At 51.8% G+C, this 20467-nt stretch overlaps 6 protein-coding genes and 1 long non-coding RNA gene across 9 annotated transcripts in view; 4 read left to right on the top strand and 3 right to left on the bottom strand.

Annotated features, from left to right (window-relative positions):
• Positions 1–1470: 1470 nt before the first annotated feature.
• Positions 1471–9610, bottom strand: LOC9628948 (copper-transporting ATPase PAA1, chloroplastic). Its single transcript, XM_024662841.1, has 32 exons — positions 9497–9610; positions 8978–9442; positions 8873–8926; positions 8677–8824; positions 8414–8488; positions 8082–8362; positions 7800–8033; positions 7648–7746; positions 7447–7596; positions 7248–7394; positions 7140–7190; positions 6940–7088; positions 6772–6889; positions 6622–6719; positions 6383–6565; positions 6059–6245; positions 5745–5846; positions 5523–5658; positions 5273–5381; positions 5037–5125; positions 4823–4915; positions 4233–4426; positions 3708–3884; positions 3417–3587; positions 3179–3305; positions 2861–2988; positions 2487–2745; positions 2291–2430; positions 2016–2053; positions 1899–1911; positions 1768–1848; positions 1471–1707 (listed from the first exon to the last, which is right to left on the bottom strand). The coding sequence occupies exons 2-32, from the start codon at positions 9374–9376 to the stop codon at positions 1498–1500; spliced, it is 4440 nt and encodes a 1479-aa protein (XP_024518609.1). The 5' UTR covers positions 9377–9442; positions 9497–9610; the 3' UTR covers positions 1471–1497.
• On the bottom strand, positions 3350–4969 carry LOC112341898. Of its 3 annotated transcripts, XR_002990737.1 has the most exons (5): positions 4823–4969; positions 4488–4754; positions 3945–4426; positions 3646–3884; positions 3350–3587 (listed from the first exon to the last, which is right to left on the bottom strand). It is a non-coding gene; the product is annotated as an uncharacterized LOC112341898 (long non-coding RNA). The 3 variants fall into 3 exon arrangements; XR_002990738.1 differs by having other exon boundaries at positions 3350–3606; positions 3945–4754; XR_002990736.1 differs by having other exon boundaries at positions 3945–4754.
• On the bottom strand, positions 9440–11514 carry LOC9629520. Its single transcript, XM_002989013.2, has 3 exons — positions 9953–11514; positions 9694–9883; positions 9440–9643 (listed from the first exon to the last, which is right to left on the bottom strand). The coding sequence occupies exons 1-3, from the start codon at positions 11495–11497 to the stop codon at positions 9513–9515; spliced, it is 1866 nt and encodes a 621-aa protein (XP_002989059.2). The 5' UTR covers positions 11498–11514; the 3' UTR covers positions 9440–9512.
• On the top strand, positions 11439–13634 carry LOC9629519 (protein JASON). The gene is made up of 7 exons (XM_024662840.1): positions 11439–11726; positions 11779–11854; positions 11902–12008; positions 12059–12180; positions 12237–13101; positions 13163–13266; positions 13359–13634. The coding sequence occupies exons 1-7, from the start codon at positions 11439–11441 to the stop codon at positions 13372–13374; spliced, it is 1578 nt and encodes a 525-aa protein (XP_024518608.1). The 3' UTR covers positions 13375–13634.
• LOC9629518 (alpha,alpha-trehalose-phosphate synthase [UDP-forming] 5) lies at positions 13391–16627 on the top strand. The gene is made up of 3 exons (XM_002989068.2): positions 13391–15717; positions 15787–16060; positions 16131–16627. Exons 1-3 carry the CDS (start codon positions 13691–13693, stop codon positions 16500–16502), a joined length of 2673 nt encoding a protein of 890 aa, XP_002989114.1. The 5' UTR covers positions 13391–13690; the 3' UTR covers positions 16503–16627.
• Positions 16628–16687: 60 nt separating this feature from the next.
• Positions 16688–18308, top strand: LOC9629517 (protein GRAVITROPIC IN THE LIGHT 1). Its single transcript, XM_024662839.1, has 2 exons — positions 16688–18063; positions 18148–18308. The coding sequence occupies exons 1-2, from the start codon at positions 16947–16949 to the stop codon at positions 18306–18308; spliced, it is 1278 nt and encodes a 425-aa protein (XP_024518607.1). The 5' UTR covers positions 16688–16946.
• Positions 18272–20467, top strand: part of LOC9628947 (spermatogenesis-associated protein 20) — a 3576-nt gene continuing 1380 nt past the window's right edge. Inside the window, exons 1-9 of the mRNA XM_002989066.2 lie at positions 18272–18919; positions 19002–19074; positions 19123–19144; positions 19216–19327; positions 19377–19525; positions 19587–19743; positions 19811–20051; positions 20114–20355; positions 20406–20465. Of these exons, the coding sequence (XP_002989112.2) occupies positions 18647–18919; positions 19002–19074; positions 19123–19144; positions 19216–19327; positions 19377–19525; positions 19587–19743; positions 19811–20051; positions 20114–20355; positions 20406–20465 (1329 nt within the window). The 5' untranslated portion in view covers positions 18272–18646. The remainder of the gene's footprint in view (positions 18920–19001; positions 19075–19122; positions 19145–19215; positions 19328–19376; positions 19526–19586; positions 19744–19810; positions 20052–20113; positions 20356–20405; positions 20466–20467) is intronic.

The following is a 20467-nucleotide window of genomic DNA, read 5'->3' as shown; positions in this document are numbered from 1 at the left end:
CCCAAAGGAGATTGCTCTGTTTTGGAGATCGTTAAGGCCTTTAATGCACTTTCTTGACCGCAAACCAGTTTTCGGGAACTCCCTGTCTCTCCATCAGAGAGAATGCCCACTAGAATAATTAACATATGCGTCGAAAAAAACTCCAGAAAGATGGAAACATTTTAACAGCAAGGAGGAAGATTCAGTTGGCTGAAAAATCACCATAGATCAACAACGGGTTTAAAGGGTCACGTAAAAAGGAATGTTATTCTCTATATAGCGTGTAGTGGGGTTAGGAAGGGAGGATGGGGAAGGCAATGGCGATGCTTCTCGTCTTGTTGCAGGTGCTGGCGGTGATGGCGCAGGCTTGCGGCGGTGCTGACAGGTCCTCCGACCGGTGCTCCCTCAAGGTGGCGCGGGGCTGCGGCACGGCCGGCCACACCAGCGTAAGAGCACAAGACGCCTTCATAACTCCCATGTGCTACGTAGCCGACACGGTGGTGACCGCTGCTCTCACAGATGTGTGGCGGCTGCCGCACGCCTATGTCATCCTTGTGGAGATGCCGGGGGTGAGGGGCAGCGATGTCAAGGTGGAAGTCCTGCCTTGGGCCTCCCAGCAGTCGATTCTCTCAATCGCTGGAGTTGCACGGGAGGAGCATGGGCGGGGTCGCTGGAGAGACGACCGCGGTGCGCTCACCAAGCTGTTTGCTCGGAAGTTTGTCCTCCCGCAGCACGTTGACGCAGGGCGCATCAGCCACCAGCTTGATGATGGTCTCTTGCGGGTAACTGTGCCGCTTGTTGTGGGATTTGGATTCGACGAGCAAGAGGCGGAGAGCGAGGAGCGTACTGTGCTTCCTGCTGTGGGTGCGGTGCGATCTTCTGGTTACTGCACCACTAACATGGCGGAGGAGCTCATTCAGCCTGAAGCTCTTGGTGGCTACAGAGCTGCGTGTGGTGGCGATTCACAGGTCATCACCATCCCGCCCTTCTTGGACATGTGGAACCGTCCAGACTCGTATGTGATCGTCGTGGAGATGCCGGGGGTGAGGCCTGGCGCAGTCAATGTGGAGATCACGCAAAGCAAAAGGGATCTGTGGGATTTATTGTTTGGACCGCGGGCGCGGGATGGGAAGGGTAGTTCTATAGTGTCTGTCACTGGCGTTACTCAAGACGAAGACGAGGGCCAAGCACGGAGGCTGGAGCGGGGAGGAGCGAACACCAAAGAGTTCGCGCTCAGGCTTTCTTTTCCCCCCAAGTACCCGGTTGGTGCAAACGCAACTTACCATGTCAGCGATGGCTTGGTGAAGGTGACTCTGCCCAAGGCAGTGCCAAGCCTCTGGGAATCTACGCTAGACAGGTGCTCCCAGTTCCTGAGGTGCGATGTTTACTATTATTACAACCGGGACAAGCCTTGGAGTTGCATCCTCTACTAGAATTGTAAGATAACGATGAGTAAAGAATCGCAGTTTTTCTTCCTCAAAACTCACTGAGTTCGTGAAGTTGTGAAAGTTGAACGAATCATGAAGTAACAATGGCAATGCTATCGCTCGCTCCGAGTGGTGCTTTACTGCGATGCTTGTCCACGTGAACAAAGTATTCCCAGTGAAGCAGGAGCGAATTAGTCACCACTCCCAGCGAGCTCAATCCCATGAGAGCACCCGCCAGTGACGGCGTGAGCATCACTCTGGTGGCTGGAACAAGAGCCCCCGCAGCTATTGGCAAACCAATCTGTCAACAAACAGCACTGGAAAGTTTTAACAAAAAGAACCACCAAAATAGCCACTTAACTATGTTGTACATGAATGCCCAGCATAAGTTCTGCTTTATCTTTCTCTGGATTCTTCGGCTTAATTCGAGAGCATCCACCACCTGGAACCAGATTTTAAGAACGATAAGAAAATCAGAATCCATCTTCTTACTTGTCTGATCCTTCTTCAAACTCGAAACGTATCCCGTGTCCAAATCTCATCATGAGCGTCGGATACTGAGCAGGATTGCAACGAGCAGCTCGGCTCCACGTCGCTGGACAAACGCACTGCCGAGGATCTTTCTGCTGTGAACGGATCAAGACGCCCTGTGCCAGACGAAGCCATCAGTAACCAATACATATTCATGATGAGTGCGAACCTGGAAGAAGTGTATCTTGAACTCTCCTAGAAACGGAGGTTACTCAAGTTGGATTCCTTTTGCAGCTTTAATGGACGAGGAATAGTCTTTCTCTCGTCTGTGTGAAGTGCTACAGGAAGTTTGATCGAAAAAATCACAAGAACGAAGCTGTAAAAGGATATGTGAATGTAATGGGAAGTCGTACCCGAGTGTCCTTTTGTATAGCAGATTCTATCGCTGTTTTTGCAGGAGCACAACTGGACTTAGAGGTATAGGCCTTGGCATACAAATAAAGCTCCAAACTTACAGAAGTGTCTCGAGCAGACTCTTCCATGATCGATATGTCTAAGAACAAGTAAAAAGAACATGAGTCTCATACAGCGAGGAACGAGAAAACATACCAAGCGGCTTGGAACGGCTGTCGAATCTTTCGGAAAAACATGTCTCCCGCAAACTGTCCCTGTTGGAATTCTTCTCCACGCTTGTGTTGCACTCGTCGTGTAAACTGGACTTTACTTCAAGAGTGGGTAGCTCCGGCAGCTTCTTGGGTGATGATCGCGTTGGTATGGGAAGCTCGTCCGGATCCAAAACGCCGATGTAAAATTTAGGTGCGCAGCACGAAAATTTCACATTCGCCAGTGAGAAAGGCCAAGACTCTTCCTCAGATTACGGTACTTCTTAATTTTTCGACCAGGAGGAACGGGAGCTACAACTGGAGCGTCCTCGACCCTGACATCTAGAGGGATCCAGGGAAAAGTCTGCAAATTTTGCCTACCTCGAGATCCCCATTTCCGGTGGCGGATCGTCGTCCTCCATAACAACGGGACAAGAAGAAGCGGCGGCACTCGACATTTCGAGGAGCCTGTCCCGCCGACGCGTCGCCATCCTCTGCGCTCCTCGCTCCTTCCAAGCAATCCGACCTAAATGTTAACGTTATAATTCATTTATTTCTAATCTTGAGTAATTATAAAGATTAAAACTAAACTAATCAGGCGTCGATCCGATCGTCAAAGTTTTCAAATCCCGACGGAGCTTTTGCTTTCCACTTTCTTACGCGTGTACTGACACTGCACTCTACTCTCACAAAAATTGCCTTGGTGTATCCAATCTGGAAGCTCCCGTATTCTTTCATTGCTTTCAGTAGCGCTTAAGAAGCTCTGCGGGTCTGTCCGTGGCAGCAGTGGCCTCCTCTCGTCATCTCCGAGATGGAAACGACATTCCTATATGAAAGCACCATGTTTTTATATTGCACCAGAACGCCATACGAGTGGAAAGTCAGTAAACTTTATTAACGCCAGGAGAACTTCATTCAGAGGCTACAACACAAGTACCTGATCAAGAGAAAACGGTTCAGTTGCACATATATTGATTGTGCTATTCCTTAATCCAGCTTCTTGCTGCTTCTTGTGCATACTCTCAAGGAGTAGCTTGTACGTGTTTGCTCCTTCACGAATGGATTTGGTGAAATCGAGAGTGAAAAGACTGTGTCTCTGAGTTCGATCCTGAAAAGAATAACAGAAACTGAGAGAACAAATCAAACAATGGGCAAAAGAAACTTACAAACAAAGTTATCTCGTGATCCAGGCACGCTGCAATTGAGGTAACAGTCGTTTTGAAGAAACCTTTGCCTGCAGCGGAGTTGAAACTTGATTCGAAGCCTTCATCCATCTTTTCCCTGTTGTCTGGAAAGGCAAATTAAGCATCGTGCCGCTGTGGCATGTGTTAAGCACAGCAGTTAGCTGGACACCAGGTTGAAGATCTTCTACCATTATCTTATGTAGAATATCATCTACGAGCACCTACATACAAACAAAATCATGACCAAAAAACATAACAGAAGAATAAATGAAAAAGCATACCCAAATCTTTTTCGATGCTTATAGATTGCTGCCATTCAACATTGCTGATGCTATTTATTCTAGTGAGCATTTCGATTCTTCTTGCTCTGTGGGAGAGATAGGGACACTTTGAGGAAGCGTTTTCTCCCGTCGTGACTTTAGAAAACTAGTTTGCGGTCAAGAAGGGCACTGATTCCGCGTTACCCTGGAGATTGCCTTTTTATAAAGATCGTCGAGGCCTACTAATAACGGTTAATGATGAGAATATCACTGGATGCACTGATGACGTTGCTGACATTGAGATGCTACTCCACAAGTCCTTTGGATAAACTGAAGTCCATTTGAGAAGCAAATTGCTTCATTGTTGCCATCAAGTTCATCACCATTCATATCAAGAAGGCTCTCCAAACCATGTCCACAAAAGAAGAAGAAAAGCCGATCTCCAGTAACTCCACTTGTGATGAACTTTTTGATTGCAAAATAAGCACGTCTAGTGCTCGGACCTAACAAAAACCAACCATGTAAAGTAAAGAGACGCAAACAATCATAAACCAGTAACGATACCGGACAGGAGCTAGACTTCAGTGTATCCAAAAGACTCGTGGCGTAACATCTCAATGTCAGCAGCATCATCAGTGCATCTAGTGATATTCTCATCGTTGACCACTATTAGTAAGCCTCGACGATTTCCATAAGAGGGCAATCTCCAAGGTAACGCAGAACTAGTGCCCTTCTTGACTGCAAACCAGTTTTCTAGAATCACGACAGGAGAAAATACTTCCTCAAAGTGTCCATATCTCTCCCACAGAGCAAGAAAAATCAAAATGCCCACTAAAATAAACAGCATCAGCAATGTCGAATGGCAGCAATCTATAAGCATTGAAAAAGATTTAACTTACCCACAAGGAAGAGGATCCAGGTGGCAGTAGCCCACACATTGCGATGCTTAGGCGGCGGGTGCAGCATCGCCAGCACAATCAGCAGCAACATGCCTAGTAGGATCACCATCGCAAGCTCTCAAACAGCCCTAGACCATTCATAAAACCTAGCCGATGTTTGCCAATTCTACGAGGCATATTCCGTTGCACGGAGAGAGGAGCGCGGTGCGCTCACCAAGCTGTTTGCTCCGAAGTTTGTCCTCCCGCAGCACGTTGACGCAGGGCGCATCAGCCACCAGCTTGACGATGGTCTCTTGCGGGTAACTGTGCCGCTTGTTGTGGGATTTGGATTCGACGAGCAAGAGGCGGAGAGCGAGGAGCGTGCTGTGCTTCCTGCTGTGGGTGCGGTGCGATCTTCTGGTTACTGACATGGCGGAGGAGCTGGTTCAGCCTGAAGCTCTTGCTGGCTACAGAGCTGCGTGTGGTGGTGATTCACGGGTCATCACCATCCCGCCCTTCTTGGACATGTGGAACCGTCCAGACTCGTATGTGATCGTCGTGGAGATGCCGGGGGTGAGGCCTGGCGCAGTCAATGTGGAGATCACGCAAAGCAAAAGGGATCTGTGGGATTTGTTGTTTGGACCGCGGGCGCGGCCAAGCCTCTGGGAATCTACGCTAGCCAGGTGCTCCCAGTTCCTGAGGTGCGATGTTTACTATTATTACAACCGGGACAAGCCTTGGAGTTGCAGAATTGTAAGATAACGATGAGTAAAGAATCGCAGTTTTTCTTCCTCAAAACTCACTGAGTTCGTGAAGAATATGAAAGTTGAACGAATCATGAAGTAACAATGGCAATGCTATCGCTCGCTCCGAGTGGTGCTTTACTGCGATGCTTGTCCACGTGAACAAAGTATTCCCAGTGAAGCAGGAGCGAATTAGTCACCACTCCCAGCGAGCTCAATCCCATGAGAGCACCCGCCAGTGACGGCGTGAGCATCACTCTGGTGGCTGGAACAAGAGCCCCCGCAGCTATTGGCAAACCAATCTGTCAACAAACAGCACTGGAAAGTTTTAACAAAAAGAACCACCAAAATAGCCACTTAACTATGTTGTACATGAATGCCCAGCATAAGTTCTGCTTTATCTTTCTCTGGATTCTTCGGCTTAATTCGAGAGCATCCACCACCTGGAACCAGATTTTAAGAACGATAAGAAAATCAGAATCCATCTTCTTACTTGTCTGATCCTTCTTCAAACTCGAAACGTATCCCGTGTCCAAATCTCATCCGAAGCGTCGGATACTGAGCAGAGTTGCAACGAGCAGCTCGGCTCCACGTCGCTGGACAAACGCACTGCCGAGGATCTTTCTGCTGTGAACAGATCAAGACGCCCTGTGCCTAACGAAGCCATCAGTAACCAATACATATTCATGATGAGTGCGAACCTGGAAGAAGTGTATCTTGAACTCTCCTAGAAACGGAGGTTACTCAAGTTGGATTCCTTTTGCAGCTTTAATGGACGAGGAATAGTCTTTCTCTCGTCTGTGTGAAGTGCTACAGGAAGTTTGATCGAAAAAATCACAAGAACGAAGCTGTAAAAGGATATGTGAATGTAATCAGAGCTCTCACAGTCTCCGCGGCGTCGTCCCTGATTTCGTCGACCAAAGTGATAGCAGCAGCAATGGAGTTGTCCAGCCCGACAAAAACAACTGTTCTTCCTTCCGGATTTCCCAGAAGTCGCGGGGGCTCTCCAACCGTTCCGAACCTACAACATATCAAAATTAATAGATATTGCCACAAGTAGATAGATATAAGAGAAACCTTTGGACCCAATCTAAGGTGCCGACAGTTACTCTCTTTCCATCCACAACAGCTGTTGCCCCACTCCCAGGTTCTTGCTCGAAAGATCCATCTTGCACCTAGAGAATAACAGATCAGAACATTTCTGCTCACAGAGAACATAGTTCTCACCAATGCGCCGGTAGATCCTACGTTTTCTGCTTCCTGAACAATGGCTTTTGCGAGAGGATGGCTTGCTGTACGTTCCACTCCATGAGCAAACTTTAGAACTTCTTCTTTACTCCAGTACCTGAAAGAAATAGTTAGTAAGTGTAGTATCTTCTAACTAGATAGTAATACTTATTTAACACCACGTCAACCACAACAGGCCTCCCCAGTGTAAGTGTGCCAGTCTTGTCGAACACAACCGCATCAACAGCGGATGCTTTTTCTAGAATGTCTCCACCTCGAACTAGTAAACCATTTCGTGCTCCCAGTGACGTGCCCACCTAGATAAGTGCAAATACAAGTCTTACAATGACGAACAAAGTTTTAAGTACCAGAACAGCGGTTGGTGTGGCAAGTCCAAGAGCGCAAGGACAGGCAATCACCTGGAGAACCGGTAAGAAGTTGAGCAGTGCCAAACAATCAGTGAAATATATACTCACAAGCACATTACAAGCAAGCTGTAGGCCGAGAAGAAGTCCACCACCAGTCGGGATGACGGAAGGAAACAGCTTTGGTCCCAAAACGCTCCAAAATCCGAGAGTGGCGACAGATAAGGCCATTACTGCATAACAAAACTTGCCTGAAACCTACAAAGAAAAACAGTCAGCGCGCTAAACAGTGACGTTTGCGTCCACACACCTTGTCAGCCAACCTCTGTATTGGTGCTTCTCTTAATTGAGCGTTCTCTACCATCCTCACAATATCCCCAACAACGGTTTCATCACCAGACCGCACTGCTTCAACCAGGATCACACCATTGTGGTTCACTGTTCCAGCATTTACTTCATCCTGCATTATTGCATTAAGTTGAGCAACAAGGCCACAAAAGTCGTAACTTACACCAGATTTCTTCAAAATCGGAAGAGGTTCACCAGTAAGACTGGATTCATCCACAGTGCTTCTGCCTTCTTTCACAATGCCATCCACTGGGATAATGTCCTGAGAACAATAAAATTAAATGAACCGAAGAATGATAGCTATACTTAACATACCCCAGGTAAGACCATAACCCGGTCTCCCAGTACAATGCTATCACATGGAACGTCCACTGTCGATGGAACTTCGTCTAAGCTTTTCCCCATAACAAGCCGAGCATTTTTGGGAAGAAGTCCAAGTAGGCTTTCCATATCACTGCTTGCCTTCACTTTTGCTCTTTCTTCCACTGCTCTGCCGAGCAACACGAAAGCTAAAAGCATTACGGGCTCTTCGAAAAACGAACTCCAACCCTGTGAACCAAACGCTTAAGCCTTCTCAATGTAAGGATCGAACTCTACCAGCTTTGGATATAGTGCCGCGATGACACTGACTGCAAAAGATGAAACAGCTCCTAAGCCCACCAGGGTGTTCATATTGGGACTCCTTCGACGAAAGCTTTTCCATCCGTCCAAGAGAAGGCTGCGGCCAGGTCCTACTAGCGAGAAAACGCAAAGAGACATCTGAAAGCTCACTGAGTGGAAAAAATGTAGCCATGGAGGAAAATATTTGAGACCGAAGTGACTTGCGTGGCCAACGAGACTCAGAGAAAATAGCGTCCAGGCTGCTGCCAATCTCCGCCCTGCTCAGTCAAGTTAATCCATGACATGCATTTACAGAACACTATGCATACCAGAGTCTTTCAAACGAACTTTACGTTCCTCTTTTCTTTTGTAAGCTGCTTGAAGACGACTTTGGGACCCTTGTTCTGCATGACCAAAGCCCAATGAAACATCTCAGTCTATTCCAGTTGAATCATGTTCACAGAGATATAGTTTATTGAAAGCAAAATCTCCACTGCTTTACAGAGGAACTTCTGCAACCATGCAGAAAAACAAATCAGGCAAGGATGGATTCCTTCCTAGTCTATTGTGCTGCAAAGGGAAGACACCTCACCTCGTACTGATGATTTAAATCCGCAAGTAGTCAGGTGATTTGCAAGATGTTCCGCAATCTCCCGATTAGATGCTGCAGGAGAATCCTGTTTGACGTGAATAACTGCGGTTTCTGTGGCAAGATTGACAGTAGCAGAAGCTACTTGAACCTGGAAAATTCATAGTCATTGCATGCATACACTCATCGAAGCCGAGACCTGGGACTCAAGGATCCTCTTTACGGACGCTGCGCACCCACCACACGACATGCCCTGTTGCAAGCCAAATAAACTGATAAACAAAAGCTCCTATGTGTGACATACCCCAACGTCGAGAATAATTACTGGTTGAGCAGCACTCGAATCGTCAGCTTCGCCGCTCACTGACTGTGCTGGCACAGCCGACGTCTGAAACCCATCTCCGCCTCCACCTCCTCCTCCTGGTCCTTGGCCTCCACCACTGTTGAAATTGCAGCCCCCTCCTGCACCAGTCGCCAGGCTGCTGGAGATGCATCCCAGTACTGGAACCTGCTTGTGGCGAGCGCAGGCCGATGCACTTGCAGACTTCAGCAACAGCGCCGCTCCAGCTTTCCACCAGACAGATCGCTGTGAACTGCAATTGCGTACTACGAGCTTGAGCCTTATTTGGCGCCTCAACGCGAAGCTAGCTCCTGCTTGACACCCCCAGAGGCTTCCCCGGACACAGGCCTCCATCGCCTCCATCGCCTATAACCCACTAGAAGCTCTCCTTTCTTTTCCACTGTTTCTCCCACATGATCCACGTTGTAGCTGACCACACAAGTCCGGATATCACGTTTATGATGAATGAGCTTTTATATATACCTATTGACTCTATCCGCTAGTTCGTCTTCGATTTCGTGGATGGGTATGCAGGCAGGCTCGAAATGCGCGTATCCAAAACGGGCACTCCAATCGTAAAATGGTAGAGACTCTGGAATTTTCTGTCCTTGATGCCGAGTACTTGATGCACTGTTTGTGAGAGAGATTCTCAGTAAGATGAACCAAAGCATGTCACATACCAGAATCATCGAAGTAGCATCCAATACCAGTCGCGGATATGCCAACTGCGTGTGCTTCAAGATAGAGCAACTGACCAAGCAAGCCAGCTTCCCAAAAGAGCCGCGGATACATCCAAGCACCATGCTCTTTGAGAGAATCCTCAAATCTTGCCACCATTCCGAGGCTGAAGCATCCATCGCCCGCAATATCCTAAAAGCCAACATATTCATCAGTAAAAAAGAGAAAAGAAAGAAAGAGAATAAAATAAATAAATCTCACCTGGTGGCAAGACAGTCGCTCGGCAATGCTCCGACAGTCTCCTCTCGCAAGAAGATAAAGTGGAAGCTCTGACGGGCATCCTGCTGGTTTTTCCCACACAAAATCTTGCCTCAAGTCCGCTCTATAATCTTCTTCGTGCAAAGGATTTCTGATGAGTAAGTAAAGGCCCTGCTTCATCTCGGCAACTCTGTGAACAAACAACGCCATGCTCACCTCTGCTTCCCAGGGAAGCGATGAGAATGGTAGCTGCTTATGCGTCCCTAGACAGGGCATTGTTTTGAGTAAAATCTGGTAGAAAGCGTCTCTGTGCATGCCGTATTGACCATCCATGCTGACTGCACTCCTGCGTGTCCGGACAACATGACGGATAGTAGCCCGGCCGTATGACGAAGCAAACTGTCGAAAGCAAGTTTCTCGGCTTGTCTGCTCGCGGCTCGCCTCCATGAAGCCAGTTGACGACGACTCTGCGAGCGCTGGCTTCTTGGCTGCCTGTGCTGCCCGATAAATGATTTCCCAGCGAACGTGTTCTCGGCTCAGCGAGTTGGGCTTGCCATTCCAAGCCAGTTTGGAAAGCTGACAGACGAGCTCTGTAGACGGAGACCAGTTGGAGGGAACTGCCTTGTCGCTCGGAAACAAAAGCATGACGCAGTCTCCATGCTCGTTCTCTAGCTCCGGAAAGTGTCCTTTGGCAACATCACTGCTGTCCGAGGCCGACGCGTCATCTCGAGGCAATCCCAACAAAAGTCGCAAGTCGCTGGAACTCCACGAGTCGACAAGCTTCGTCTTCCAGCCAAGTGTTGCCGCCGCAATGGCCACGGCTCCTATAGCATGCCCGACGTCGTGGTTGCAGTACCTGAATGCTCTCTCCCCATACTTCCAAGCTTCTCTCCAGAAGATGGAGGACAGGCCGACGAAAAAAGAACCCGGCGGGAAATCCATGGAGAGCTCCTTCCAAGTTGACGGAGGCATCTGTGCTCGAATCTCCAATGCGTGCTCCTTGGGCGCGTAGTGAGCAATGAATGGCGAGTCACACACGCCAGTAACCGGACCACTGATAACATATCCTTCGGTGGGGTGGAGATTTCCACTGCTGGGATTCACACGGAGCGACCATGTCGATCCCCCTGCTGATTTCCACGCGGAGAGCGCCAGAGAATCGTAAAGCAGTTGCGAGAGCGTCCGCTTGGTAACAGGCCTTGGAGCAACCGCGAGCTTGAAGACACTGGGATACGAAAGAGGAGCGTCCTCTTTTGCTTGTTCGTCCGGCGGGAGATGATCCAGGGGCGCCAATTGAGCTCCCTGGTAGCGCCTAAATGGATCGGGCTGGTTGATCCAATCCAGGCCACGCGGGCCGCGAGCATACCTTGTTAGAGAATGCTTGGTCGCCTCGTGATACTTGATCACACTCGCAATCTCCGCCGCCTCCATGGTGCAGCATTCCTGCTGCTGGCGGTGGCATGAACGCTGGAAATGGGGAGCCCTGGCGATGGGCCGCGGCGGGGACGCTCTACCTCCTCCTAGGGCTGTGGGGAATGTCCTCCTCATCCGTGCCCTAGAGCATAAGCTAGGTCACTTTCTTCCTGGAATTCTTTTTCCCCCGCAACGGCTCTTTTCAAACTGCGCTCTCGCTTGGCTGAGATTGAGATGTGGGTTTTCTCCTAGCGCCTGGATCAGCGCCATGGGCTGGCTGTTTGGATGCTTTGGATGCGGCGGAGGGAGGAAGGAAAGATTGCCAAGGCTCTGCTCACGGACTAGTCGCGGCCATAAATCCACAGTAAGTTCTCCCCTTTCTGCCCTTTTCCTCTTCAATGTGCTCACGTTTGTAGCAGCAGCATGCCCAGTCGTCACAGCTCACGCCCTCGTTTGCTACTGCTGCTGGAGGAAATCCCTGGCTGAGAAGTGGTGAGCTTTTTTATGTTTCTGGTAGCTTAATGGCGGTGTCTTCTCAGGTGAATGCCTCAGTGTGGACAGCAATGGACTCCAACACTTGCGTATCAGAGATCGCCCCTTGCAGAGTGTGCTGGAAGCTGATCAAGCCAAGTTTTTGAAGGAAGAGGTACATCCCCCTCATTTTCTTCCTGCGAGCTTGACACGCAGGTCTCTCAGTTTCGGTCGTGCGTCATATCCTTAGAAACTCCACATGAACCTCTAAAGGTCTCTAAAGCTCCTCTGGAGGCACCAAGATGGGATTCGTCGCCGGAGGATTCACCAGTATCAACTTCCGCAAGGTTTGCAAGTTTTTCGAGCTCTCCATTCATTCATTTTAACTTTTGTGGTTTGTTAGCCTTCCGCCTCCGTCAAACAATGTCGAAGCGGGGACAGTGCCAGAAGGGATGAAGGACAAAAACACACAGGCTGCACTGGCCGCAGGCACGGCAGAACCAAACCCGAAGCCAGTGCCGGAACAGGTTTCGCTCGTCTGTCTTCCGAAAACGGCCGTATTCTTCATGCTTCCCAAGAAGAGAAGCTTTGCACACCGGTCATTCATGTGGCAAGAGCCACTTTCACCAGTTGCCGAAGCAGAGTCCAGCATCTCTTCCGAAGAGGAAGGAAGCTTTCCTTCACAGGCAAACGTGAGCATCAATTCCGACTGCAGCAGAAGATCGCAGTCAGAGGCTCCGTCCTCCAGTGAAGTGCTTGAGGGTCTCAGGAGCGAAGGCAGCGACGTGGAAATAACACCCGTTCGGTGCATGTCACCCGTTGTGGAGAGGAAAACAGTCGAAGCTCGGAGTGATGGATCCAAGGACAAGGAAAATATCTTTGCATGCAAAACCCCGATGGAGGCGGAGAAGCGCCAGGATCACCAAACTTCCGTGCTGACACCCGTTGGAAACGTACTGCAATGGCGACAGCTGAAAGAAGAGGCATGGCACAAGAACAAGCGGGTGGAAGAAAAGGAAGACGATTTTCACGAAGACAAAGTATCACCAACAACAAGCAGTGGATCCAACGAGCTGGAGATCGAATCGGAGAACTACTCTTTCTTTTCGGAGCTGCAGTGGGGCTCCACGCAGATCACTCCACAGCTGAGACCAACTTCGCGCTGGGATGACGAGACAAGTTCGGCCGAGGCGGAGGCGGAGGCGGACGCAACTCCCAAACTCTGGGACGGGCAGGGAATTCCAAACACCACCCGGAAATACAAAGAGGTAGATATTTTCTCGTTGGTTGCTCGTTTTTCTCTTTCTCATGTCGTGGACGTGACATCAGGATCAGCGGGTCACCTGGCACTCTACACCGTTCGAGGTCCGAATTGACAAAGCGTTATCGTCGTCTCGACAGTTGCGAGCAACCGATGCAGCGGGGGCTTCGAGGTGAGAATGAATCTTTCTTTTGTGTTTGCTGTCTGCCTGTCTGTCGAGTAAACTATTAACTGGCAGACGTGTGCTTGATCTTTTCCTGGCAGGAGCACGCTGTTTTGAGCACGAACGCGAGTCCACCGTAGCATTGCTGGTGACTAAACTAACAGTGACGAGCGCCACAACCACGGACGGGTTGAGCTGAAAAGACATTGCGGAATCATTGGAACAGCGCAAGTCTTAGAGGAGATGTTTTGTTTGTGTCAAATGCGTTACGTAAGGTGAGGTAGCGATTCGAGGGGGAGGAGACGGACGAATCAATCAGGCAAGAATTTGATGTCTGGATATGCTTAGCTTATCAATGGCACTGAGAGGAAGAAGCATATGATAGACCTATATTTGGCGAGGGGGTGAGGTTTGTGGCAGCCATATAGCAGCCATGGTGTCCAGATCTTACTCCAATTTGCTGGATCTATCGTCCCCGGCAGAGGGCACGGCGTCGCCCCGGGGCCGACGATTGCCGCGCGTCATGACGGTGGCGGGGCTGTGCAGCGACAGCCGGATCATCGAGGACGACAGCGCGTCCGAGGCGGCCTCCATCTCGCACAGCAGCCGGGTGATCATCGTCGCCCACCAGCTGCCCCTCCACGGCGAGCGCCGCCCCGACAATCTCCTCTGGAATTTCAGGTGGGATGACGATTCGCTGCTGTTGCAGCTCAAGGATGGGCTCCCCGAGGAGCTCGAGGTGGTGTACGTCGGCTGCCTGCGCGTGGACGTGCCCATGAGCGAGCAGGACGAGGTGGCCGCCATCCTCCTCCGCGATTTCAACTGCGTGCCCGCCTTCCTGCCGCCGGATCTCCACGGCCGCTTCTACCACGGGTTTTGCAAGCAGCAGCTATGGCCGCTCTTCCACTACATGCTGCCGCTCACCACGGACCCCGGCGGCCGCTTCGACCGCCTCCTGTGGCAGGCCTACGTCTCCGCCAACAAGATCTTTGCGGACAAGGTGATGGAGGTGATCAGCCCCGAGGAGGATTTCGTGTGGCTGCACGACTACCACCTCATGGTGCTGCCAACCTTTTTGCGCAAGCGCTTCAACAGGATCAAGCTGGGCTTCTTCCTCCACAGCCCCTTCCCCTCGTCGGAGATCTACCGCACGCTGCCCGTCCGCGAGCAGATCCTCCGGGCGCTCCTCAACGCCGACCTCATCGGCTTCCACACCTTCGACTACGCCCGCCACTTCCTCTCGTGCTGCAGCCGGATGCTGGGCCTCGAGTTTGAGTCGCGGAGGGGATACATCGGCCTCGAGTACTACGGCCGCACGGTGGGCATCAAGATCATGCCGGTTGGCATCCACATGTCGCAGCTCGAGGCCGGGCTCAAGCTCCAGCAGACCAACGGCCGGGTGGAGGAGCTCAGCGTCCAGTTTGCGGGGAAGATCGTGCTGCTGGGCATGGACGACATGGACATATTCAAGGGGATCGGCCTCAAGTTCCTGGCTATGGAGGAGCTGCTCAACCAGCACCCCGAGTATAGAGGAAAGTTGGTGCTCGTCCAGATTGGGAACCCGGCCAGGGGGCGGGGCAAGGACGTTCTCGAGGTCCAGCACGAGGCTTACGCGGTGGCGAAGCGGGTGAACCAGGCCTACGGCCGCGAAGGCTACCAGCCGGTGGTTCTCATCGAGAGGGACATGCCGCTGTACGAGCGGATCGCTTACTACACCATCGCCGAGTGCTGCATTGTCACGGCCGTCCGCGACGGCATGAACCTCATCCCTTACGAGTATATCGTCTGCCGACAAGGCATGGGCGAAGAAGGTGACGAGCACGAAGCCGATGATGGACTTGGCCGCATCGGGGTTATTACAGTGGAGGACAGTGACAAGCCCAAGAAGAAGAGCATGCTGGTGGTGTCGGAGTTCATCGGCTGCTCGCCGTCGCTGAGCGGGGCCATCCGCGTCAACCCCTGGAACATCGAGGCTGTGGCCGAGGCGATGATAATGGCGGTCAGCATGCCCGAGGCCGAGAAGCACGCCAGGCACGAGAAGCACTTCAAGTACGTGAGCTCGCACGACGTTGCGTACTGGGCGCAGAGCTTCATGGCGGACCTGGAGAGAGCTTGCCGGGATCACTCGCGGAGGAGGTCCTACGGGATCGGGTTCGGGCTGGGCTTCCGGGTGGTGGCGCTGGATCCAAACTTCCGGAGGCTCATGACCGAGCACCTCGTGTCCGTGTACAGGAGGAGCTCCTGCCGGGCGATCCTGCTCGACTACGATGGAACCATGATGCCGCAGACGTCGGTGAACAAGACTCCCAGCCCCGAGGTCATCTCCATCCTCAACACGCTGTGTAGCAATCCCAAGAACGTGGTGTTCATCGTTAGTGGACGTGACAGACAGATTCTCCATAAGTGGTTCTCCCAGTGCGATAAGCTTGGGCTGGCGGCCGAGCACGGCTACTTCTACAGGTACGTTCGTTTACTTTCTCTCGCTTTCCTCTCTTTCGAGATATTCAAAGCAAGTGCTGCTTGTCGCAGGTGGTCCAGAGACGAGGATTGGCAGGCGTGCGTGCCGGTGCCCGACTTCGAGTGGAAGCACGTAGCACTTCCGGTGATGAGGCAGTACATGGACAGCACGGATGGATCCTACATCGAGGCCAAGGAGAGCGCTCTCGTGTGGCACCACCGGGACGCCGACCCCGACTTTGGATCGTGGCAAGCCAAGGAGCTGCTGGATCACCTGGAGAGCGTCCTCGCCAATGATCCGGTGTCCGTCAAGAGCGGCCAGTTTATCGTGGAAGTGAAGCCACAGGTACGCAAAGTCTTATCTTGTTCACGGGTTTGGGCGGAGTTGTAAAGAGCTTTGTCTGTTTTCCTTCCAGGGAGTGAGCAAAGGCGTGGTGGTGGAGCGCTTGCTATCGTCGCTCGCACAGACGGGCAAGTCACCCGACTTCGTCCTGTGCATCGGAGACGACCGGTCGGACGAGGACATGTTTGAGAAGCTGGGGCACGCCATCTCGTCGTCGTCGGCGGAGGTGTTTGCATGCACGGTGGGGCAGAAGCCGAGCAAAGCCCGCTACTACCTGGACGACACGGTGGACGTGATCAAGATGCTCGAGGCCGTGGCCACCGCGTCCGAGTCGAGCTTGAGTTCGCCGATGCTTGGTGGCGGCGGCGGCGGCGGCCATGGCTTCGACTCCCCGTCTCCTTTGCTCACGTTTGCGAGCTCCATGGAGAATGCGCTCACAATGTAGGCCAGGCGCGTTCCTTTCTTTCTTTCTCTCTTTTGGAATCACCGAGCTAACAAAGGTGGGGAGGCGGGCGACCCCTCCACTGAAAACAAAAGCTCGTAAAAGTAATATCATCGCTGTTTGTTGTCGTTGTCCTCTTAGGTAGAAGGGGAGCGACGAGACGAGCAAAGAAAAAAAAAAAAAATTAAAAGGAAAGAGTAGTAAGTACTAAGTGCGTGCAGGGGAGTGGAATAATGGCACAAGGGGCTTGCTTGCTTCTCATCCTCTCCTCCTCGTCTCGCATAGGCCTAGGGCGCACGCAATCGCTTCCTCTGCCCTCCAGGAATGATGGACAGATCCATCATTCTTGCTTGCTCGCCAATTGATGGGCCGCGGGTGAGTGAGTAGCAGTCGGAGTGGATCTAGCGAGGTGAGCGCGAGCTCGGGATTTGTGGCTAGACCTAGGGCATGGCGCAACGGAGCGAGGAGGATGGGAATGGCAGCGGCGCCGAGGAGTGCTTCCACGAGGCGGAGGAGGCGCAAGGCGAGGAGGTGGAGAGGCTGTACCAGAGAGTCCAGTTGATGGAGAATGTGATTGTGGATATCTTCGGCACCGTCTCGGCGCTCAAGAACGCCTACATCCAGCTCCAGTCGGCGCACTCTCCCTACAATGCGGATAAGCTGCGCGCCGCCGACAGGTTGGTCATTGGCGAGCTGCGCAGGCTCTCGGAGATCAAACACATGCTCAAGGGGAGGAGCCGGGGTGGTGGTGGTGGTGGCGGCGGGGGTCACTACCTCCTCCACCAAGCTGCCGCCGCCTCCGCCAACAGCAACGATCGCAAGCTTGTGGAGGAGCTCCAGGCGGGCCTCAAGGAGAAGCAGTCCATCATCGATTCCTACGACAGCCGCATGCAAGCTTGCGAGAAGGAGCTGGCGGAGCAGCACGAGGAGATGGAGCGCCTCAAGGAGTCGCTCAGGCGGGCGACGAGCAAGAAGGAGAAGCTGGAGAGGCGGCTCAACGAGCTCCCTCGAGGTGGTGGAGGTGGCGGCGGTGCGGGCATGATGAACGGCAACGTCTCGCTTGCTCCCCCGCTCTTCGAGCAGATGGCTCAAGCTGCTCGCGGCGAGGCGTTTAGCTTCGCAAAGATGTTCATCGGACTGCTCAAGAATGCCGACTGGGACCTGGAGGCCGCCGCAAACTCGATCCAGCCGGGCGCCGTCTACGCCAGGCCAATCCACACCAGGTTTGCATTCGAGTCCTACGTCTGCCAGAGGATGTTCAATGGCTTCGAGAACGAAAACTTTTATCTCAGCGGCAGCTTGTCGTCCATCCTCGACCCCGGCAAGCACCGCCACGACTGCTTCTTGCAGTTCCAGGACATGCGCTCCATCGATCCGCTGGAGCTCGTCTCCACCACGCCCGACTGCCTCTTTGGCAAGTTCTGCCTGCGGAAGTACCTCCAGATCGTGCACGAGAAGATGGAGGAGTCCTTCTTCGGGCATCTGCAACACAGGAACCAGGTGCTGGGCGGCGAGCACCCGAGCAGCCAGTTTTATCACAGGTTCTTGGAGCTGGCCAAGAGCGTGTGGCTGCTCCATCGCCTCGCCTTCTCCTTCAACCCCACCGCCAGCATCTTCCAGGTGAAGAAGGACACGAGTTTCCAGAGCGAGTTCATGGAGAGCGTTGTGGATCTCGAAGGTGGCGGGGGCGGGGACTTGCACACGGTGGGATTCACTGTCATGCCTGGCTTCCGCACTGGAGAACGCAGTCATCAAATGCCTGGTGTTCTAAATCAAGGGGGAGGAGGCAGCGGAGGCGGAGGAGATTAAATTCTAGTCATCAATATACCCCATTCATTGTCTAGACGTTTATCCTCGGAAGAAAAAACTATAGAAGCTGTAAGTTGTAAGTGTGATGAAAGAAACGACACATTTTTTTCTTTTGTTCACCGCCAGAGCTGTGGATGAAGGTGGAAGGTGTTGGTGGCAATCCATCCAACTACAGGCTCGCCTGTAAAGATTTAGAAGAAACGATGAGCTAAGAAACTCGTCTTCTATTAGGGTTCGTGCGTGCGCGAGCGAGGGATAGTCGACTGGCAGTTGGATCCAGGTGAGTGGCACCCGACATTTTTTGTTTCCTGTTTGGTAGCAGCTGGTATTTATGCGGCATGTTCCGGTTGCGACACCTGCCCCTGGCCGCCGCCGCCGCCTCCTTCTTCAGGCCTGCTGCCCCTGCTCGGTCCTCTTTGCAGGCGAAAAAGAGGAAGCCTCCCGCGTTTGCCTTTGCGCGCACGGTCGCCAGAGCTGCAGGGCCAGATGCTATGGCCGATAAGCACAGCGCTAGCAGTGCCACTGCGGCTGGCTCGGGAGACAAGCACAAGCATTCCAATCGCCTCCTCCATGAAAACAGCCCGTATCTTCTCCAGCATGCACACAATCCAGTATAGCTCGCTCCCTCCAATTTTGTTTTCTCTTCTGTTCTTGTTTTCGTTTTTATGATGATCTAGTCTTGTGTGCATGTAGGTGGATTGGTATCCATGGGGAGAAGAAGCGTTTGCCAAGGCCAAGGCAGAAGACAAGCCGATTTTCCTATCAGGTATGCTACTGCGTGTGTCTTCTGCTTCCTAACAAAAAGGGCTTGCAGTCGGATACAGCACTTGTCACTGGTACTGCGCTCGAGTGTTTTTCTCCTTTCTTTCTCCGGCATAAGAGAACTGACTGAGAACTTCTTTTGTAGGTGTCATGTAATGGAAGTGGAATCGTTCGAGAGCGAAGAGGTCGCCAAATTGCTCAATGACTGGTTTGTGAGCATCAAAGTCGACCGGGAAGAGAGGCCCGACGTTGATAAGGTTTTTTTTCGTCTTCATGCCCGTATACCTTGTGAATGCTTTCATGCAGGTCTACATGACATTCGTCCAAGCTTCACAAGGTGGAGGAGGCTGGCCTATGAGCGTCTTTCTTACGCCGGAGCTCAAGCCCATCGTGGGAGGAACGTACTTCCCTCCCGAGGATAATTACGGTCGTCCAGGATTTAAGACAGTTTTAAGGTAGCTGGTCTCTAGCTAGCTAGCACTTATACATTTGGAAGCTGGAATCTTGCCGCTGCAGGCGAGTGAAGGAGAACTGGGACTCGAGGAAAGCCGTGCTTCGAAACGCTGGGGACAATGTCATTCAGCAGCTTGCAGAGGCAATGGCCGCGTGTGCAACGTCTCTTCAAGTTTCAGGTGGTGTGGCGGAGCAAGCTGTCCAGCTCTGTGCGAGTCAGGTAGTTTGAGGTTTGAGCTTATGTTCTTTGCTAACATTATTAACGTCTCTCGGATCTGCGTTTGCAGCTCATGAAAGGTTTTGATGCCAAGCTCGGCGGGTTTGGTAGTGCACCAAAGTTTCCCAGGCCGGTGGAGCTGAACTTGATGCTTCGGTATTATAAGCGTCTGGATCAAGCTGGCAAAGCAAGCCTCTCCAAAAAGGCTTTGGAAATGGCAAGTTTTAATCTTCAATGCATGGCGCGGGGAGGAATGCACGATCATGTTGGAGGAGGATTCCACAGATATAGCGTTGATGATTACTGGCATGGTAAGCATCAAATCATTTTGTTTTCTTCATCGAAGCGATATCGGGTTGCTTGGTTATGACAGTCCCACATTTCGAAAAGATGCTCTATGACCAGGCTCAGCTTGCAAATGCCTACCTTGACGTCTACCTCGTCACGAGAGATACGATGCATGCCTGCGTTGCAAGAGATATCTTGGACTACTTGAACCGGGACATGACACACCCTGAGGGTGGCATATTTTCTGCTGAAGATGCGGACAGTCTAGAACCAAGCGGATCCTCAAAGAAGAAAGAAGGCGCATTCTACGTCTGGACTGCCAAAGAAGTAAGAAATCTTGCAGTTTGACGTAAGGATAGCTAACAAATGACTCACAGATCGAAGACGTTCTTGGGAAGGATCGCGCTCAGATTTTCGCGGCTCATTACTACGTGAGAGA

Source organism: Selaginella moellendorffii, unplaced genomic scaffold (assembly GCF_000143415.4).
Source record: "Selaginella moellendorffii unplaced genomic scaffold, v1.0 SELMOscaffold_93, whole genome shotgun sequence".
Classification (NCBI taxonomy): domain Eukaryota; kingdom Viridiplantae; phylum Streptophyta; class Lycopodiopsida; order Selaginellales; family Selaginellaceae; genus Selaginella; species Selaginella moellendorffii.
The sequence above is the reverse complement of the archived record's forward strand: the minus strand, read 5'-3'. Positions and strand labels throughout refer to the sequence as shown.

Excerpts from the sequence above, each read along its gene's own strand:
- LOC9628948 (XM_024662841.1), bottom strand. The coding sequence starts at position 9,376 with ATGGAGGCGATGGAGGCCTGTGTCCGGGGAAGCCTCTGGGGGTGTCAA. Across the intron at positions 5,382-5,522 it reads CCAAGGCTTGTCCCGGTTGT|GCCTCACCCCCGGCATCTCC; the intron begins AATAATAGTAAA and ends TGACTGCGCCAG. Across the intron at positions 3,306-3,416 it reads AACCGTTTTCTCTTGATCAG|GAATGTCGTTTCCATCTCGG; the intron begins GTACTTGTGTTG and ends GCTTTCATATAG.
- LOC9629517 (XM_024662839.1), top strand. The coding sequence starts at position 16,947 with ATGGCGCAACGGAGCGAGGAGGATGGGAATGGCAGCGGCGCCGAGGAG. Across the intron at positions 18,064-18,147 it reads CTTGGAGCTGGCCAAGAGCG|AGTTCATGGAGAGCGTTGTG; the intron begins TGTGGCTGCTCC and ends GTTTCCAGAGCG.
- LOC9629520 (XM_002989013.2), bottom strand. The coding sequence starts at position 11,497 with ATGAGGAGGACATTCCCCACAGCCCTAGGAGGAGGTAGAGCGTCCCCG. Across the intron at positions 9,884-9,952 it reads AGCGACTGTCTTGCCACCAG|GATATTGCGGGCGATGGATG; the intron begins GTGAGATTTATT and ends GTTGGCTTTTAG. Across the intron at positions 9,644-9,693 it reads ATGCTACTTCGATGATTCTG|TGCATCAAGTACTCGGCATC; the intron begins GTATGTGACATG and ends TCTCACAAACAG.
- LOC9629518 (XM_002989068.2), top strand. The coding sequence starts at position 13,691 with ATGGTGTCCAGATCTTACTCCAATTTGCTGGATCTATCGTCCCCGGCA. Across the intron at positions 15,718-15,786 it reads GAGCACGGCTACTTCTACAG|GTGGTCCAGAGACGAGGATT; the intron begins GTACGTTCGTTT and ends TGCTTGTCGCAG. Across the intron at positions 16,061-16,130 it reads TCGTGGAAGTGAAGCCACAG|GGAGTGAGCAAAGGCGTGGT; the intron begins GTACGCAAAGTC and ends TTTTCCTTCCAG.
- LOC9629519 (XM_024662840.1), top strand. The coding sequence starts at position 11,439 with ATGGGCCGCGGCGGGGACGCTCTACCTCCTCCTAGGGCTGTGGGGAAT. Across the intron at positions 11,727-11,778 it reads GTCGCGGCCATAAATCCACA|CAGCAGCATGCCCAGTCGTC; the intron begins GTAAGTTCTCCC and ends TCACGTTTGTAG. Across the intron at positions 11,855-11,901 it reads AAATCCCTGGCTGAGAAGTG|GTGAATGCCTCAGTGTGGAC; the intron begins GTGAGCTTTTTT and ends GTGTCTTCTCAG.